This window comes from Dipodomys merriami, unplaced genomic scaffold (genome assembly GCF_024711535.1).
Source record: "Dipodomys merriami isolate MVZ:Mamm:240054 unplaced genomic scaffold, mDipMer1.0.p SCAF_10, whole genome shotgun sequence".
Lineage (NCBI taxonomy): Eukaryota > Metazoa > Chordata > Mammalia > Rodentia > Heteromyidae > Dipodomys > Dipodomys merriami.
In genome coordinates this window covers 4501232-4521783 of record NW_027202271.1, presented here as the reverse complement: position 1 = coordinate 4521783, position 20552 = coordinate 4501232, and the positions used below count along the sequence as shown (strand labels likewise).

The 20552-nt window shown below is 39.8% G+C and overlaps 1 protein-coding gene across 1 annotated transcript in view; it reads right to left on the bottom strand.

The window, feature by feature from the left end:
- Positions 1-12769: 12769 nt before the first annotated feature.
- Cpne8 (copine 8) overlaps positions 12770-20552 on the bottom strand; it is a 161186-nt gene continuing 153403 nt past the window's right edge. The window contains exon 20 of the mRNA XM_070038777.1: positions 12770-14680. Within this exon, the coding sequence (XP_069894878.1) occupies positions 14492-14680 (189 nt within the window). The 3' untranslated portion in view covers positions 12770-14491. The remainder of the gene's footprint in view (positions 14681-20552) is intronic.

The following is a 20552-nucleotide window of genomic DNA, read 5'->3' as shown; positions in this document are numbered from 1 at the left end:
AGCTAATGGGAGGGCATCAGAAGAAAATGGAAAAAGAAAAGGAGGATGAATATAGTCACGATACTCAATGTACGTGAGAAAGACTGCATGCTACTGCTGGGGTTAGGGGTTGATGGGAGGAGGAGGGAGAAGGACTTTGACCAAGATGCATTGTACACATAAATGGACATGTGCAATTGTAATCCTTTTGTGCCATCCAAGATAAAAACCTAAAAGCAAGCCCAGTGTTGGTGGCTCAAAGCCAACCTGCACAGACACCTCTGAGAGACTCTTACCTCCAATTAACCATCAAAAAACTGAAAGTGGAGGTATTGGTCAAGTAGTAAAGCACCCAAAAAAACACAGGGCAATCATCTGTAAAGGTACTTTTAGTGTACTTCTCCAGTATTGAAAATGGGAATTATTGTCATTTTAAGGAAGAACATGAACCAGTATACATACATTATATACATAATTCATTTCATTTATCTGTTCAATTTGTAGGATTTCATGGAGCAAGCTGGTGAAAGAAAATTTCTGAGGAGACATAATGTAGGATTTTGGCATCATGTACAGGCCTTCTCACCAGGCCATCCTGTATCAGGTCCAAGTGGCCATCAGCTTGAGTCAAGGCTTCATTAATTTCTTCTCTCCTGCTGCCTGCTTGGCTTTTGACCATGTCACTGCTAATTAGCCTTGAGAGCATTTTGCAGAAAGAGGGGGAGTGGGGTTGTAATCTCTATTCATTCCATTTCCCATTCTGGTTTACAAGGAAAAAATGACTAAAAACAGAAAAGGGATTAACATTTTACATCACTTTGCTCTGTTTGGATCCATGGAAATTCAGGCTCATCTTAACAGGCCAAGTTAACTAATGGAAGATTCCTAGAAATTATTCTTTTGATTCAATTGACTTGGAAGAGTCAATCGATCCTCTCCTCCCTGCAGCCGGGCCCTGGGTTTTATACTACAGTAGGTAGATGAGTGAATACACTGTCCTTACTGTCCTTGGTTTTTTACTTAGAGAGTTCATGGAAGAAGCTGAAATACATGCAAGAAACGAGTGACCACCCCAGCAGTTGCAGGAGGATAAAAGCATGATGTTAGGGACAATGGGCAAGAAGATTCCATGTACTCTGATGTCAGATGAGGGCTATGTGGAGAAAAGTTTGCTTTGAAAGAGAGGAATGAATAAGAAATGATGTAAAAAGGGATGGATGGGTGCTTGGGGAAAGAGTAGTGATCAGGCAATCACTGATGTTTAATTAGCTAATAAGAACATTTTGTTTTGAACAGCTTGGTACTGGCACAATAACAGGCCTGAGGACCAAGGGAATAGAACTGAACCAGAAATGAACCCACAGACCTATAGCCACCTAGTCTTTGACATGGGAGCTAAAAAAATAGAATGGAAGAAAGACAGCCTTTTCAGTACGTGGTGCTGGTAAAATTAGTTAAACACCTGTAGTAAACTAAAGCTAGATCCTTCTATATCACCCTGCACCAGAATCAACTCCAAATGGATCAAAGACCTCGAAATAAAAGCATACACCCTGAAAACATTACAGGAAGAAATAGGAGTAACTCCAGGGCTCCTTGGCACAGGCCAAAATTTTCTTATTAGAGACTCAGAAACACAACAAATCAAAGAAAGACAAATGGGATAGCATGAAATTGCAGAGCTTCTGCATAGCAAAGGACAGAACTAGCAAGATCAATAGAAAGCCCACTGATTGGGAGAAGATCTTCACTAGCCATACAACAGACAACAGCCTCATATCTAAAGTATACCTTGAATTCAAAAAATTAAATCCCCCATCAACAAATCTTCAAAGAAACAACTGCCCAATAAATAAGTGGGCTAAAGACTTAAAGAGAGATTTCTCTGAAGAGGAAAAAAGAATGGCCAATAGACATAGGAGGAAATGCTCAACTTCTCTAGCCATAAAAAATATAAATCTAACCTTGAGCTGAAGAGCTGAAGGACAGCACCTAGGCCCAGAGTTTAGGCCCACGACCAACAACAACAACAAAAAGAAATGCAAATAAAAACAATACATGTTTTAATCAAGAAATCTAATAACAAGTGGTAGAGCGCTAGCCTTGAGCTGCAGAGCTGAGGGACAGTGCCCAGGCCCAGAGTTCAGGCCCCACAACCGGACAAAAAAAAAAAAAAAAAAAGAAATCTAATAACAACAGATGCTGGAGGGGATGTGGACAGAAGGGAACCTTACTTCATTGTTAGTGTAAGTGTAAACTTGTTCAACCACTTTGGAAAGCAGTATGGAGATTCCTCAAAAGACTCCACATAGAGCTCTCCTATGACCCAGCAATCACACTTTGGAGCATTTGCCCAAATGATCACAAACAAGACCATACTAAAGCTACCAGCACAACTGTGTTTATTGCAGCATTATTTACCATAGCTAAGATATGGAACCAACCCAGATGTCCCTCAGTAGATGAATGGATCAAGAAAATGTGGTATATATACACAATGGAATTCTCTGCCTCCATCAGAAAGAATGACATTGCCTCATTTGTTAGGAAATGGAAAGACTTGGAAAAAATTACATTAAGTAACATGAGCCAGGCCCAAAGAAACATAGGTCCCATGGTTTCCCTTATTTACAATAACTAGTATATGTCTAGGATGAGCAGAAAGGGTCAAAAGCTATGTATATATGACCATATAAGATGATGTTAAGTGAAATGAACCCCAATATAGGGACACAAGAAGTTTTTCTTTGTTGCTGTTGTTTTTAATGTACTTATAATGTACTATGTGATTTTTTTGTTTCTTTTTTCTTCCCCCATTGTGTAACCCCTGTTGTCACTGTATTTGATTCTGGTGCCCTGTATCTTGTATATACATTTTTCTTATTTGGGGAGGGGAAGGGAAATAACAAAATGCTGAAATAAGGATACAGGTTGTCCCATTGTAACAATGAAATGTACAAGATACTATGTTGAAAATGAACTTTACAACTTTTTGGGGGGAGGGAGGAGTTGGGGAGGTGGTAAAGGGATGGTAGGGGAAAAATAAAGGAGGGGATAACAATGTTCAATAGGAAATGGACTTACTACCTTACTCATGTAACTGTAATCCCTCTGTACAATATCTTTACAATAAAATATATATATATATATTAAACATTTTTATGACAAAAAAGAACATTTTGTTTTGAATAGTCTAGGTATATTTGTGTGTGTGTGTGTGTGTGTGTGTGTGTGTGTGTGTGTGTGTGTGTGTGTGTGTGTGTGTGTGTGTGTGTGTGTGTGCGTGTATACGTGCCAGTACTGGGTCTTGAATTCATCAGGGTCTTGCCTTCTTCCCTGGCTTTTTTGCTCAAGACTGACACTCTACCATGTGAACCATATACCTCCACTCTGGCAGTTAGCTGGTTAATTGGAGATGAATGTTCTAGTTGTTCCTGCTAGTGGTAGCTTTGACCCTTGATCTTGCTATATGGAAATTCAATTGTGAGAAACATAGAAGTCACATTTTGAGAGGTCAAATTGGGAGTCATTATTAGAAAACAAGCAACTGCATGTGGAGTCCTGTCCCAAAGACCTGCAGTCCAGAAAGTGGCTTGCACAAAGCTTTTAAAGACAAAATCCACATTTGGGGTGGGGACCCAAGCCCAACAAAAGCAGACCATATAGGAAAACAATTAGGAGTGAGCAAACCAAACCATCTAGGGGAATACTCAGGGGCGAGCAAAACGTTCCATCTAGGAGAAAAATCAGCATGACCCATGTGCATATTCTCTGGAGCAGAGCACTCCTTCATCTCCTGGAGCTAAATCTCTGTATTCAAAGAATGCTCTATTTTACCTCTTAGGCTTTTCAGAGCTGGGTGGAAAGCTCCACCACCCAGCTAGGCACCAGGACTGCCAAGAAAACAAGGCGACATGAAGTAAGGAGGTTGAGTCTAAGTAATTTCTAGAAGCCATCCTGGTGCCTCTTGCTGGGAGGAGGGAATTCTTCACCCAGTGCTGAAAAACCTAGAGGTGAGAGAGGCCATTCACTGAATGGAGATGCCTAGGGAGGAGGGCTCTGCCTCAGAGAAATGCAGATGTCATAGTCTTAGGAAAGCTTTCTATATAGAGACTGCTCTAATTCCACATTGATTGATTCCCTAAATGGCTTAAATTACCAGCCTCTGGGTAGCCTTTAAGTATACCCTATATGGAAGGTTAAGGCCTATCATTCCTAGATGGAAAACTTCTGCTGCTGGTACCTGAGTATGTCCATTTAAGGTCTGACATCTTGTCTTCATGGTGGGGGAGGGGCGTTTTCCCTTCTCAGGTGATGGGCATACCTGCATCCTTGGAGACAGAGGTGGGCACTTGGCTGGTAGGCTACTGAACCTGTCAGTCCTGTGCCTTGGACTGGGAATTTCCTGTGTCTCCCACCCCCTGGCCTGACCCTATTTAGGCATGGAACAGCATAAACGCCATTATGCCATGCCATATGTTTCTCTGTGTTCACGCGTCTCCTGTCCCCTGTCTGTTCTCCAGTCACCATGGCTTCCCACTTCAGTTCTCCATCAGAGCAGAATTGGTTTGTTGATACTATTTTTGTACTTTCTTTCCTCTCTGGCCTGTTTAACTATGCTAAATGTATTTGTGGGCTGCAGGACTTTGTAACAATTAGCTGCCTGCAGACTGCTAGTGCGCCAATAAAGACTTAAGATTCAACCTCTCAAAATGGGGCTTCTCTGAATTCTCACCATACAACATGACTTAGACCCAATATCTTTATTTCAGTCTCCTGATACCAGCTGCCCAAATAGCTAGAACAGGCATGAGCTACTGCTGGTACCTAGTCTAGGTATTTTTAAAGGCAAATTCCTAAGAACAAAGAAAGCCTTTTGTGACCATCAGTATAACTTACCAAAACAGAAATGTAGTGGTCTGCTTTGTAAACAGGTATGGGGACATGAGTGGCCAAGGCCTCAGGACAATGAGTAGCATGCCGGCTTGTCCTTCTATTCTGCTGTGTCCTCTGTGCTCTCCAGTGAAAAGAATGGTCACAATATCTAACTGGTCCTGTGTTTTGTGCCAGTACTGGTGCTTGAACTCAGGGCCTGGGTGCTGTCCCTTAGCTGAGAAAGTCTCGGTCAAGACTTTCCATAAACTCTTTACATATTTCCTGGGAAGTTAGCCAGGAGTATGACTCAACAACATACCGTCTATCAATAGTCAAAGTACCTGAATTTCCATCTCACCAGAGTAAGAAGACCATTCATTTAATGTGGTGATATTTTCAAGAGTCCTTAAGCACCATTCTGTTATTCTCTGAGAGAGAAGTTTCTTTCAGTGGAGCACACTTTAAGCCGTAACTTAAGAGCCAGATAGGAGGCGGTTATTCAGTGAACTTGAGGTACTTAGCTCTCCAAGTACCTTCTGAGGGTCTGTGCAAGTAGAAAAATCTCAGCTTCTTATTTAAAAAGGAAAGTTCCCACGACATGTTGGTGGCTTGTGCCTGTAATCCTAGCATTCAGAAGGCTGAGATCTGAGGATCGCAGTTCAAAGCCAGCCTGGGTAGACAATTCCATGAGATTCTTCTAATTAATCACTAAAAAGCAAGAAGTAGAGTGCCAGCCTTGAGCACCCAGCACCCAGGCCTGAGTTCAAGCTCCAGGACAGGCACAAAACTGAAACAAAGAAACAAATAAAAACAATGCCTTCTGATGAACATAGGCTTTCTGGGGATTATTCACTTTTGATTCTATTTTTTTGGTGTGGTTATCCAGGCCTACCAAATCTGTCCATCTCTAAATTGTAGAATATGTATTTTGATATTATTAATGATGGAAAATTGTTAACGTTAAGTAGAGTCAGATTTAAGCCTTGTTTAAAGATTCAAAAGGAACTTTGTTTAATGTTTCTTATCAATACCACTTTGTGAAAGTCCTAAGAGTTGTCAAGGTGATGTTTCCTTGTTAAACCAACTTTGTTTTCTAACTTATTAATATGCTTATTTTGAAAGGTGAAGGAAGTGCTGGGAAAGGGTAGTTATTTTTAAGCCAACCCTAAGCATATTTCTTTCTTTATCCTTGCTCCTAATTTGAAGGTTAATGATATACACTCCCTGGACTGATAGCTCATTCTATCTGTATGAAATCAGCTTATCTAACTGCATTTTGAATGCCCAGCAGGCCTGTTTCATGGGAATTAAATCACTGAATAACTCTGTGATAAAGAAATCATGAGGTCATGGGCAATGTAGCCTTAAAACTGAATGAGCAAATCTTTAGATCAGCTTCCTCCCTCTCTCCCCATTTTCTCTCTTTTCATTTTGTGCCAATTCTGGGGCTTTAGGTCTTTAGTACTCATAGCCTGAGTACTGTCCCTGAGCTTTTGTGCTTAAGGCTAGTGCTTTGCCACTTGAACTACTACTCTACTTCTGCCTTTTTAGTGGTTGATTGGAGATAAGAGAGTCTCATTGACTTTCCTGCCCTGGTTGGGTTTGAACTGTGATCCTCAGATCTCAATCTCCTGAGTAGCTAGGATTACAGGCATGAGCCACTGCTTTTGCTTTTTACATGGAAAGACTTCTGTGGGTACCTTTCCCTTATACTTTGTGACTGGTAGTGCTTCCAAGGCCCAGGAGCAAGGTTAGAAGTTGGGGATATGGATGGGGCTGATTGAGCATGAGGCAAACAACAAGTCTGCCTTAATAGGTTGGAAGAAGTTTCCTCAAAAACCTGTTTAGAAACCAGGTGCCAGTGGCTCAGGCCTTTAATCCTAGCAACTCAGGAGGCTAAGACTTGAGGATGATGGTTCAAAGCCAGCCCAGGCAGACAAATCCATCATTTTTATTTCCAATTAACCAGAAAACAATTAAAAGCTGGCAGTGGTTTAAGTGGTAGAGCACTAGCTTTGAGCAAGAAAGCTAAGGGAGGACTTAAGTCCGAATTCAAGATCAGTACTGATACACACACAAAACAAAACCAAATAGTTCAGAAAAATAGTTCAGAAGTTTGTGGTAGGAATTAGAATTTTTGTGTTTGTGTACTGCTCCAGTCGTGGGGCTTGAACTCAGAGCTTGGGCATTGCTCCTGAGCTTTTATGCCCAAGGTTAGAACTCTACCATTTGAGCCACAGCTTCACTTCCAGCTTTTTGGTAGTTAGTTGGAGAAAAGAATCTCACAGACTTGACATTCTTGGCTGGCTTTGAACTAGGATCCTCAGATCTCAGTCTTCTGAATGGCTAGGATTTACAGATGTCAGCCACTAGTGGCAAGATGAACTACTATATCTTTGCAGTAAACTTAATACAAACATGCTTAGAGACTTTTGAGTAGTATGTTTTTATATTGAATTTCAAAATAAGATTTCCCTATCTTTGTGTTCTTTATGTCAGGGTGTGAAATATGAAATCAGGAATAGAAACACTGTGATAATTATTCTGAGTTAGAAACACCTTTCAGGCAATAACATGGGAAAACACCTGTTGATTAATTCTTCCATCATTATATTAAAAGAAAAATTTAAAAGCATCCGTATGCCAGAATATTCCAAAGCTTTCTTCATCACAACTGTTTGCACAAAAGATCTGAGGAAGCAAAGCATTTTGAGAAACAATTCTTGGTGCAAAAAATTCTCAGTACTATTTTTTTTTCTTTTTTTGTCTTGGGGGCTTGAACTCTGGGCATGGTGCTGTCCCTGAGCTCTTTTTTCTCAAGGCTAGCACCCTACCACTTTGAGCCACAGTGCTACTTCTGGTTTTTGGGTGGTTAATTAGATACTCTCAGGGACTTTTTTGTCTGGGCTGCTTCCAACCATGATCATCAGATCTCAGCCTCTGAACAGATGGGATTACAGACATGACCCACCAGTGTCTGGCTTATGTCAATACCTTTACAAGCTGAATTTAGCAATGTTTAAGAATTTCATCCCTTGGGGCTGGGTGTTTAGCCCAGCGGAAGGGCACCTGCCCGGTGCGCACAGGCCCTGGGTTCGGTCCTCAGCCCTGGGGAAAAAAAAAAAAAGAAGAAGAAAAAAAGAATTTCATCCCTTTAATCATTTCAGTACCTCCAGATATTTCATGGAATGAAAGGCTTTGCCTACTGTTAAGTGTTTTCAGGCATGTTTGAAAACATGTTGGAGATGTGGGCTGGCTGGCATACAGTGAGGAGGAGGGAGGAAAGTCTTCTAGAATATTCTAAGCTTCAGTGTCCGGTGGGTCATTCAGTAACACACAGATTAAGGCATCCACTCCATCTGTGAATGACAGGCTGTTTCAAAAGAGGAGATTCAACTCAGTTTTGGAGCCTGCCTGGAATTGGTTGGTTGGGTCCGCTTCCCTGGGACATATGGTGGATCATATCTCCATAGCTGTTCTCTTCACTGATCATGAACACTGTAGTATTTTGTTGTAATGGAAAACAGACTAAAACAGACCCAAAGTAAATTAAAAATGTGAAGGTAGAATCTGTTCTATGCACAGACTCATTGAGCAATTATCTCTGTAATTGAAAGCTTGGTCATCTTTTTTGGTTATGAAATACATTAAAAAAGAGAGTATTTGGGTAGCATCAGGTAAAAGCCAATGAAGACGCTGTAGGCCGAGAGCCCCAGTGACTTTATCTGTTATACACTGAACCAACATGCACACCTGAAGACGTGCATCTATAGTAATTCATGGATGAAAGAGTTCTGTACCGGAGTGACTTTTACATGTAGATTCCTATCTTCCTCTCTTCCCATCTTCATCAAATAATACTGAAAGGAATCAAGCAAAACCTCTATATTTTATTAGGAAATTTCTCTGACTTAAATTTACCTGAATGAAACTATTCCTCTGTATTTTATTAGGAAATTTCTCTGATTTAAATTTACCTGACCGAAATGATTCCTTTCTATAAGGGAGTTTTTATGTGTCCAATTCTGTGTCCAATAGAAATAACATAAAGAGCACAAGAAGAAACACAAATGCATTTTAAAATCAAAAGGCATAAAATAATCAAAATGCACAGATCCTGAAAAGTCTATCTGTAGTATAGGCAGGTTTGTCACTAATGGCTCTGTCAGTGGTGAAATCTTCTAAGAAAGGGCCTCATTTCTGTGAGAGGTATCTCTAATTTCCTAAGGTGATATTTGAGCACAATAATGTTAAGGAAACCAATGAGAGGACATGAATTTGGATTGAGGTCCTGTTCTGGGTTCCAACAGACCGGACAAGATCAACATAGAAGTACTCATGTTACATACTACACAATAAAATGGAAGCTTAAAAGAAGCATATAAATCCCAAATTGAGATTTTTCTGGAAATCAAGAGAGTCCGACTACCTGGGTCAGCATAGTCAGGAAATGCCTTCAGACTCAACCCTTACTTAAAAGTAGGCTGATGTTAACTAACCCTTTTCTTGGTTATGTTTCCTAGTCCCTTCAGACAACTGAAAGTTCTGCGATTGCACAGAATTCTCACTTCTCATTTTCTTTTGTAAGATAGAAAGCTCTCTGATTCCTGATGGCAAATAGAAATCAATTAAAGACCAAGTACTGGTGGTTCATGCCTGTAATACTCGCTATTTGGGAAGCTAAGATCTGAAGATTGAAGTTCAAAGCCAGCCCAGGCAGGAAAGTACACGAGACTCTTATCTCCAATTAACCAGCAAAAAGCCCAGGATAGAAGTGTGTCTCAAATGGCAACAGCTTTAGTGAAAAAGCAAAGGGACAGTGTTGAGGACTTGAGTTCAAACCCAAGTACTAGCAATAAAATAAATTTAAAAAATCCCAAACCTCCAAACTCCCTAAATTTGTTATTTCATTTTTTGACAATAGTAGAAGTGTCCAAATCCACCTAATTGTGTTTATTAAGTATGAGGAACAAAATAGCCTGTGTTCCAAGCCTACTACCAGTGTTTGTCTTCAACTGTTACCATCTCGTCACACCTACCTCTCCTTCTGGTCCTGTATTGCATGATGGAAGAGAGAATTTTAAAAATAGCAATTGAGTTGGGTGCTGGTGACTCACACCTATAATCCTAGTTATTCAGGAGAGGCTGAGATCTGAGGATCACAGGTTCAAAGCCAAACTAGGCAAGAAAGTTTGTGAGTCTCATCTACAATTAACCAACAAAAATCCAGAAGCAGAGCTGTGGCTTATGTGGTAGAATACTACTATTGAGCAAAAACAAATAAACAAACAAAAAACAAAGGGATAGTGTGAGGCTCAGAGTTCAATTTCTAGTACCAACATCAAAAAAGAAGGGGGGGAGCAGAGATGTAGTCATCTGCTATTGTTTAATTACACTGGTTAAATTCTTGTTTCACACTAAATTGGGAAGCACTTTAAAAGTGCCATTTACATCATACAATCCAAGGATGGGGATACAAGATGCTCCAGAAAAAAAAGTACATTTGTTTATCAATGGGAGGTGGAAATGGAGCTGTGGCTCAAGTGGTAAAGTTCCAGCCTTCAGCAAAATAGTTAAGGGTCAGTGTCCAGGTCCTGAGTTCAAGCCTCAGTATCGGCGCGTGCGCGCGCGCGCGCGCGCACACACACACACACACACACACACACACACACACACACACACACAAATGAGGGGAAGCAGTGAGCATTCTGAGATGCAATGCAAAGATGAGTTCATAGAAGGGGCTGGTTACAGTTAGCTGAAGTGAAAAAATGAGTTGGTGCTTGAGCTGGAAAAGGCAAAAGATATTTTAAGTGAACACTCGAGGATAGTGTGAGCACTGGGGCTGAGCTTCAGGCAGCCCTGCATTGGCTGGGGAAAAGTGATGTTTCAAGACTGGAAAGCTTTGATATTCTTTTGAGGGGCAATGGAAACTGGTATCATGTGACTGGCTGTGAACATACACAGAGATGATTAAATGAGAGACCATCAGTTCAGTATGGAGACAAAATGATTGATAATATGCATGAAGAGGATCAGGAGGAGAACAGTATTTAAAGTCTTTGGGATTTCCCTTTCCTTCCCTTCCTCCTTTCTTCTCTCCTTCCTTCCCTTCTTCCTTCCTCCATCCATCTTTCCTTCCCTCTTCCTTCTATCTCTCTCCTTTTTTTCCCCTTCCCTTTCTTCTTCTTTCCCTCCCTGCCCCTTCCTTCCCTCCCTGCCCTTTCATTCTTTCCTCCCCTCCCTCCTTGCCACCCTTCTTTCTTCCCCCTTTCCTTCCCTCCCTCCCTCCTCCTTCCTTCTTTCCCTCCTCCTTTCTTTTGTGCTAGTTACGGGGCATAAACTCTGGGCCTGGAACTCTACCACTTGTGCCACAGCTTCAATTCTGGCCTTTTGGTGGTTAATTATATATGAGTCTACTGAACTTTCTTGTCTGGGCTGGCTTCAAGCTGTGATCCTCAGGTCTCAGCCTCCTGAGTAGCTAGGATTACAGGCTTCACTCACCAGTGCATGGCAGAGGGCTCACTAACTGTTTGTGTAAGCTATCTGTGAATAACAGTCCTCCCACTCTCTTCCTCCTGAGATTATAGGTGTGCACATCTGGATACCTTTATTATATTTGAGTTGGCAGTTCTGAGATTATCTATGAATATCGAGGGGTGTGCTTTTTCCTCATTAATTATATACAGATAAGTCAAGTTTAAAGTGCATGATTTCACAAAAGGTGCAGGTGACTAATCTCATCCACGAGTGCTTTCTAATTAGCACCACCTTAAGAAATTATTTTCTCAATTGTAAGTTTCTTACTCTTCCAACTGTATTGTGAGATTATACTTTCAGTAATTTGAACAAAAAGAGGCATCAGAAAGGAAAACAAACTGTCCACACAAAGAATGTATTTCAGCTGGATATCTCCTATTGAGATATGATTTTAAAGCTCTCACCATTTGGAGCAAGTTCTTGGCTGTCGCTATTCAATGTATCAATTCACTGTGGGAGCCATATTCCACACACAGAAAAGCTGGAGCCTCACAATGAGAGCACAGAGCTTGCACAGTGATCAAAAAGGCAGAGGCGGCCTTTTTCTCCTTTTCCTGGACGAGTCCTGGCGCTTGAACTCAAGAGTCTGCTGTCCCTGAGTTTCGCTTTGTTTCATTTGTTTACTCAAGGGTGGTGCTCTGCCACTTGAGCAATAGCATCACTGCTGTGAAGTCATGAGACTTCACCAGAATGTCTCTCTGGTACTAAGGTCATAGGGGCAACTATTGGTATGTGTTTGTGCTTATAGCATTTGTTCCTGGAATTTTCAAAAAATATTTTTACAATGGCAATGATTTCCCTTTTCCCAGTTATTTTTGCATGAGTCACGTGTTACTTTCATTTTTGTTTTTTTTTTTTTTCATTTATTTAGTGAAGAGACCAGACCTAAGTACTTTTTAATCTTACATAGGGAGTTAACCTCCAATTCTTTTATTATTATTCTTGGGGCCACAAAGTGGTAACATTGGTAACCAAGGTTGTCTCATTCTTAGCACTAGCTTCTACTAGGTTTGGCAACACCATTCATCCATACATTCATTGATTCATTTATTGTGCCAGCACTGGGACTTGAACTCAGGACCTCCACCTTTTATAAGCTTTTACTTGGTTTTTATGCCCAAGTTTGGCACTCTACAACGTGAACCACTCTTTCACTTCACTTTTTTTTCTGGTTAATCGGGAGACAAGAGTCTTACAGCCTTTTCTGCCTGGGCTGCATTCCTCAGATATCAGCCTCCTGATTAGCTAGGATTACAGGCATGAGCCACCAGCACTTGGCTTCATTATTTAAATAAAAGCATATACATCAATCATTCAAAGTCAGTCCAAAGAAAAACAATTGATGTTTCACAAAAAGAAAAGAATATTGATCTTATTTATTTTAGGGTTTTTTTTTGGAGTGACAAATAAAGACAAATTTTAAAAAATGAATAGATTAATAAACCAGATGGACATAAATATTTACAATCAGGAAATCTTCATACCCCATGTCATTCATATATGAAATTTACAGTGCAAATAGTTATCCTTTTAAAGATTTTCATACATACTTAAAAACGGACAATTGAGTATTACAGTCATGTAACAGAGATTCTGTAAGATATGTGGGTATATTTTTTTTCAGTAAAATAGTTTCATGCTTATAAAAATCACCCTAGGTCAAACTGGGACAAACAGAATAACATACAGTAGAAATAAATCAAGTAGGAAATAAGGTGTAAGTAAAGAAAAAAATATTACAAAGCCATTGACATTGTTGACACAAAAAGAAAAATAAGATACACTTTTCTATATTTTGAAGGCAATTCACAATCAGTTCCAGGAATTCTGTGAGAATTTAAGGCTGTTTGTGCTAAAGAAATGCTTAAATTGAGACGCAACTTCACAAAACCATAATTCTTGTAAAAACTGTACATGCAAAAACTCTTGTTAATGAATTGTGGACAGGCAGGTCAGTATGTCAGAGTAGATTACTTCACAAATGTGCACTAAGTCACATGGTTTTATCTACTGCATTGGGAATTTCACAGAAGATTCCAGTCAGTACACCCTGTGTGGCAATGTGAAAGGGTGATAACAAGAAATCCCAATTGAGAGAGCCAGTATCCCTTTGAATTAAAATATCTAGACATAATATAGAAGGGAATAAAAAGTTTAAAACATCTGCTACATGGTTGATAGGTAAATGTTCTGGATTTCATGTAGTCATCTTTCTAAATGGCACTGCAGTAGAAGAAGTATTTTCTGTGCATTGATAGGTCACGGTGTTCAACTTTTGAATTCGTCTACTTCGCTGTGTGGCAAAATATAAACCAACTGCAGTCTATATTTAGAATCCAAGCTCCATGAAAAAAAAAATGCTTGCTCTCGCAGGATACCTATCTGCTAAGCTAAAAATTCCCATACCTGGCAAATTTAACCGAGAAATTAATCCCTAAGCAGATGTGGCTCCTTGAGAAAATTCACTCAGTAAGAAATAAGAAAAGTTTCTTACTTTCCCCCCTTCTTTGCAATTTTACTTGTCCAGACAGTCATTCAAAGAGATATTGCTCTTAATGTGAGTATCACTATTGCAATGTATAGGACAAAGGATTGAATATTCAAAACTCTTCTTCTTAAGAACAATTATAAAAGTATTGAAATTTAAAAAGTTAGTAACATGTAAACATTGATACAGAGAGACTGCTCCTACACATATAGCAGCCGGGGACAATATTCCCATTGAAAACATAACTTGTGCTTTTTCCCAACGAATACATTGGAAATTAGCTGTTCTATGAAAAGAAAGAAAGAAAGAAAGAAAGAAAGAAAGAAAGATTCAGAGAAGACATCTGTTTTCAAGACTTTCAGCCACTGTGTTTCCCCTGTTGCTCATGCAACAAACAGCCATATTTACAGTTTTGGTTTAGGAGGAGAATGTAATTTTGGATCCAAGGAAGCACACGAACTAGTACTTCTGAAACCAAACTGAGAAGAGTCTCTAGGCTCTCTGGTTCACAAGGGAGCACCAGGCGCACAGCGTGGACCCGCGGCTCTGATGGATGGGACGGTAACCATAGCGACCGGGGGCGGTAACCATAGCGACCTGGGCACGCGCTCAGATCTGGGTCTGCAGCAGGTGCGTTGGAGGGGTGTAGGGCGGAGGCGCGGGCGAGGGCTTGATCCCCCTGGCCCGCATGTAGGACAGGAACTGCTCTGGGATCTCAGCCAGGACGTCTTTAGCCAGTCTGGCCATGCTCAGGATATGGTTTCCACTTCGGTCGATATAATCTCGAAATGGCACAAACTGAGGAAAGGTGAGAGACTTTAGTGAGTCCTAGGGTATGTCACAAACATCGGCACACACTGACATTTGAGGGTGAAGCTCAGAGTGATCGTGAGATGAGAAAACAATTATGCATCTAAAAATACTTGAATCTGTAAAATGTTGATCTAAAAAAAAATACGACAGTGCCCAAATGTACTGGGGTTCAAACTCAGAGCCTTGGCCTCTTGCTGACATGTTTTTCTTTCTTTTTTCCTCTTTTTGTTCATAGCTGACACTCTGTCACTTAAGTCACAGCTCCGCTTCCAGCCAGGTTTTTGCTGCTTAATTGGAGACTTGCCTGGGCTGGCTCTGAACTGTGATCCTCAAATCTCAGCTTCCTGAGTAGCTAGGATTACAGGAGTGAGTCACCAACACCTGCCTCACTAAATCTTTCTAATATATGTGTTACCTAAAAAGGGATGCAATTCTTTTCTAGGTTAGTTTGCAAATAACTCATGTGCGGGTTACACATACAACATCACTACATGCACTCTGTCATGTGGGATTCTCAGACCTGGCTGATGACACACGGGAAGGCCCATTTAACCCTTTGAACACTTGTTTCCTGTCAACACCTAACTGAATTGATTATGCAAAACTATTACCAAGTAGTACAATCAGTGAAAAACAGCACATATTATGGAAGAGAGCTAAACATACTGTCTTTATTTCATGTTTTTATTAGTATATATTAATAGTGGAATAGGGTTTTCATTTGATACTTTCATAGGTGCATACTCTTCTAACTAGTTCACCCTCCCTATTATATTTCTGGATCCCTCAGTTATATTCCTTTAATCCCTGCTCTTCAGTGTTCGATTGTTGAGCAAATACCACATAGGTAAAACTCACATGTTCCCTTCCTATCAGGAGAATGAAATATTCAGTCAAGAGTCCAGATGTTAATATTTTCGTATTTCTGAATTGGGAAAGTAAAAGGAAGATGTTGGCATGAGCTTGTGGTGTGGTTTCTATTGAAATTTTTTTTCACATCATATAAAAATAATTACTCTGAGCAGAGTGCCAGTGGCTCATGTCTCTAATCCTAACTAAACAGGAAGCAGAGATCTGAGGACTGAAGTATGAAATCAGCCTGGAGCATACAAATCTGAGAGACTCTTATTTCTGATTAATCAGCAAAATACCAGAAGTGGAGATGTGGCTCAAGTGGTAGAGCACCATCCTTGAGGGAGAGAGCTAAGGGATAGCACCTTGGCCCTGGGTTCAAATATCATTATGCATGCGCGCGCGCGCGCACACACGCACACACGCACACACACACACATACCACTAAATGATTACTTTGGTGTTATATAAGCATTTATGAAAGATCATTTAGCAGCTCAACACTATACTCTGGCAACAGATTGCCTGATTCTATTCATATTTATAATGGCTACTTAAGTTGTAAATGCTGAGCTATTTAAAGGCATTAGTTAATTTCCCTTGGGGAGACAGTGAGTGATTTGTGGAGCAAGTGATTGGAATTGTTACTCTTCTGACAGTTTGGGAATGTAATAATTTTTTGGTCTTTAGAGAAAAAGTACAGTGAAGACATTCTAGAAAGTTGAACAATTTCTGAGTGGGACATTTGAAAACTGAGCTAAGTCATTTTTTCTTCTGAGAAAGAGAAATTCAGAACATTCACAACTCTTATTGTAAATTTTCTTCTAACAATTTTTTTTTTGCTTTTGATTCAAACAGTTACTCAAAATGTGCTTGTAAGAAGCAGATGGTTTAAGGGAGTCTAGAAATGAGCAGGTTGTTACAGAAAACACAAGTTAAAATTTTACCAAATCAAATAGGTGTAAGCTGGGCACCAGTGACTCATGTCTGTAATCCTAGCTACTCAGGAGGCTGAGATCTGAGGATCGAGGTTTGAAGACAGCCCAGACAGGAAAGTCCATAAGACTCTTATCTCTAGTTAAGCACTAAAAAAGCCAGAATCAGAGTTTAAGTGGTACAGCACCAAGCTGGAGCATAAAAGCTCTGAGACAGTGCCTGGCCCCAGAGTTTAAGCCACAAGACCAGCACTAAATAAATAAAATAAAAATTGAAGTTAAAATTTATTTTTAAGAATTTTGTGATATCTTATAATGTCAAAACTCTAGGTGTTCAGTGTTATCAAAGTACACACCATTCTTCTCATTAATAAAAACCTGCTTACACATAACATAAATTAGAAATCCTAGATTTCAGCCAAGGATGGGAGTAGATGTCACCTTTAAATTGGGAATATTAGAGAAGGCACAGGGTATGAATGTCAGGTTGAAAAATCTGTCACCTTCAATCATTGTGCCCAAAACTATAGTTCAGTGTGAGAACTTTTTACTCACAAAATCTAAATCCTCTCAATCACTTCCCAAGAAATTTTGTTTCTTCAGACATGTCTCAGAATGCTCTATCAGTGAGAAATGACCATGACAAACTGATCTTCCTTCTCTTTCCCTTTTATTAGTGTCAAATACTAGTTTCCAGAAAAAAAAATATGCCCTCATTTTTCCTGAAAGATGGCTTACAGCCTCTCCTTTCAGATATTCCCATTCAACCTGTAAGGCCACTCTTTGCTTTTTTCTTGCTTAACATGTCATTTCTGAGCTTTGTATCTGGGGACTTCTTGCTAAAAAAAAATTTCATATGTGCTGTGAAGGCATATGGATCATAAATTAATTGGTGGCTCACACCTGTAATCCTAGCTACTCAGGACACTGAGATCTGAGGATTGTGGTTCAAAGCCAGTTGGGAAGAAAAGTCTGTGAGTCTTATCTCCAAATAACCAGCAAAAGATGGAAAGTGGAGCTGTGTTTCAAGTGGTTAGGACATCAGCCTTGAGCAAAAAGCTAGAGGTCAGCATAGTTCCTGAGTTCAAATTCTAGTACTGGCACACAGGAGGAGGAGGAAGAGGAGGAGAAAAGAAGAAAGAAGAGGAGGATAGAGACAGAGAGGAGAAGGAGGAGAGAAAAAGAAAAGGGAGAAAGAGGAGGAGGAGGAGAAAAATCAATTTTCACTTCCTACTAATTTAACACAGTCATACAATGAATACTAATGTGCACATTTGGCTCTATAGAAAATATGGAATCTATGATATCTGTGATATTTTATATCTTCGTTTCTATCTCCACCAGTGTAAAGAAATAAGCCCATGGGTCTGCTCTACTGGCTGGTTCTGTCTATTGGCAAAACAAGTTTTGAATCTGTTTGGCCAAATGGGCTTTTAGTTCCTCTTTGGCTGTTTGACTGTTCCTACTGTGCAGAAATCCATTAGTGATTTTTCAACTGTTAAGCTTTCAAGGTCATTATTCTCCCTTTAATGTAAAATGTGGTCTAAATATAATTTTTTAAGGAAATGATAAGCTGGCCAGAGGCTACATGGCTACGTGAAATCATCATCAGAACAATGTATAATAATTTCAAAATTATTAAATCAAAGAAAAAATAGTGTTGGTTTATACATGGGGCCAATCCATACCACAAACAAACAAGCAAAAAGCCTGTGTATATATTGACTTAAGAAAATAAGTTGGGGAAATTTTAGCATAACAATCTGGGAACTGCTTACTGCTTATAGGGAAAGTTTGTGAGACTGCATCTGGAAGCAACAGAAAGTTCTCATACACCAGGCAGATGATATTGTTTTATGTCCAGCTACTGTGAAATCCCAACCTAAAATGTGCCTTTCCTCTCCCTTTCAACTATTTGTAACCAATCTTATATATAATAACTGATGAAGGTGGGTGCTGCAGTATTTAGTGAATAGATATGTAGCATTGTTTACCCTAGCCAAGATATAGAATCAACCCAGATGCCGCTCAGTGGACTAACGGATCAAGAACATGTGGCATATATACACAATGGAATTCTACTCATCCATCAGAAAGAATGATATTGTGTCATTCATAAGGAAATGGAAAGACTTGGAAAAAATATGTTAAGCAAAGTTAGTCAGACTCAAAAAAAAAAACAACATAGATTGCAGTTTACCTCATTTAATGTAACTAGAATGTGTCTATAAATCTACAAGTAAACACATTTGATGGTAAAAGACAAAAAATACACTGGGACATAATTATACAGGACTCTAGAGACATTCACACAGTGAGACCAGAAGAGTATATTCGTAGGAGAGGATCATAAAGGCTCAATAGTTATGTGCATATGACCATATAAAATGTTATTTATGGAAATTAACTCCAATAAATGGAAAGAAGAGGTATTTTGTTACTTTGTTGTTGTTTTCTCCTTTGTCACTGTTTTTGTTTTCTGTAACTTTTGTCTTGTATGTAAGTTTATCTGATTTGGGAAGGAAAGGAGAAGCACAGAAATGGAGGGACAAAGGGTGAGCAAATGCAGCAGTGGCACTCACTAGACACTATGTTGGAAATACACTTTACAACTTGTGGGGATGGGGGTTGGGAGGGAAAAATTGGGAGAAAGGGAGGGAGAGGGTGACATTGTCAAAAAGATATGTACTTATTACCTGACTTATGAAACTGTAACCCCACTTTATATCACCTTTATAATAACGGTAAAAAAATAAAATAAAAAATGTACGTTCAAAGCATTTCAATAAATTCATCACTTAGAAAAAAATTACAACTGATACTGACTTGAAGACACTGATTTGTTTCATTCATTTGTTTTGGTGCTAGTATGGAGACTCAAACTCAGGTTTTGGACGCTGTCCCTTAGCTGTTTCACTCAAGGCTAGCACTCTATCAGTTAAGCCATAGCTCTACTTTAGATTTTCTGGGGGTAAATTGTAGATAAAGGTCTCTCAGACTTTTACCCAGACTGGCTTTGAACTTCGATCCTCAGATCTCAGGCTCTGGAGTAGCGAGAATTACAGTCATGAACAACCAGCACTAGACTAGAAGACATTGTCGCTGAATTATTGAATGGTATTCAGCTGAAGACTTAGTATCAGATCACATCTGATTTTCCCAACTGCCTTATCCATATTTTGAATTTACATAGAAGAAAGTGGACACAGTTTAATTACCTTAACAAGATCAGATAATGACAAGTATTAGTTATGGCTGGAACCATAACTGATGTGACTGTTGATACTGTCAGCCACTTTTGAGAAAGGAAATCAGTCACCACAATCTGCTTCAGATTTCTGCCTTTGACAATGGTGCATTTATGAGAGTAAGAATGAGGGTTTGGAGTCAAAACTCTCTTGGAAATTTGGACTTAGCAATTTAAGGATTTACATTACATGGCAGGAGTCTTTTATTCATTTTTTAATCATAGACTAATTTCTTCATATGTAAATAGTTGTAAGACAAACGAGCAAGCAGTAAGTAGCCAGGTAGCGGTTGATCATGCTTGTAATCACAGCTAATCAGGCTGACATCTGAGGATATACATTCAAAGCCAGCCCAGGCAGGAATGTCTGTGAGATTGTTTTATTGCCAATTAAACACCCAAAAAAGCCAGAAGTAGAGCCGTGGTTCAAGTGGTAGAGCACTAGCCTTGAACAAAAAAGCCCATGGACAGTGTCTCAGGCCCTAAGTTCAAGCCCCAGGACTGGCACCAAATATAAAACAAAACAAAAAAACAAAAAGCAAGCAGTAGCTGGGTGCCGGTGGCTCATGCCTGTAATCTTAGCTACTCAGGAGGCTAAGATCTGAGGATTTCAGTTCAAAGCCAGCCCAACCAGGAAAGTCCATGAGATTCTTTTTTTTTTTTTTTTTTTTTTTGGGTCCGGTTGTGGGGTCTGAACTCGGCCTGGGCGCTGTCCCTCAGCTCTTCAGCTCAAGGCTAGCGCTCTACCACCTGAGCCCCAGCGCCACTTCCGGTTTTTTTCTTTTTGCTTATGTGGTGCTGAGGAATCGAACCCAGGGCCTCA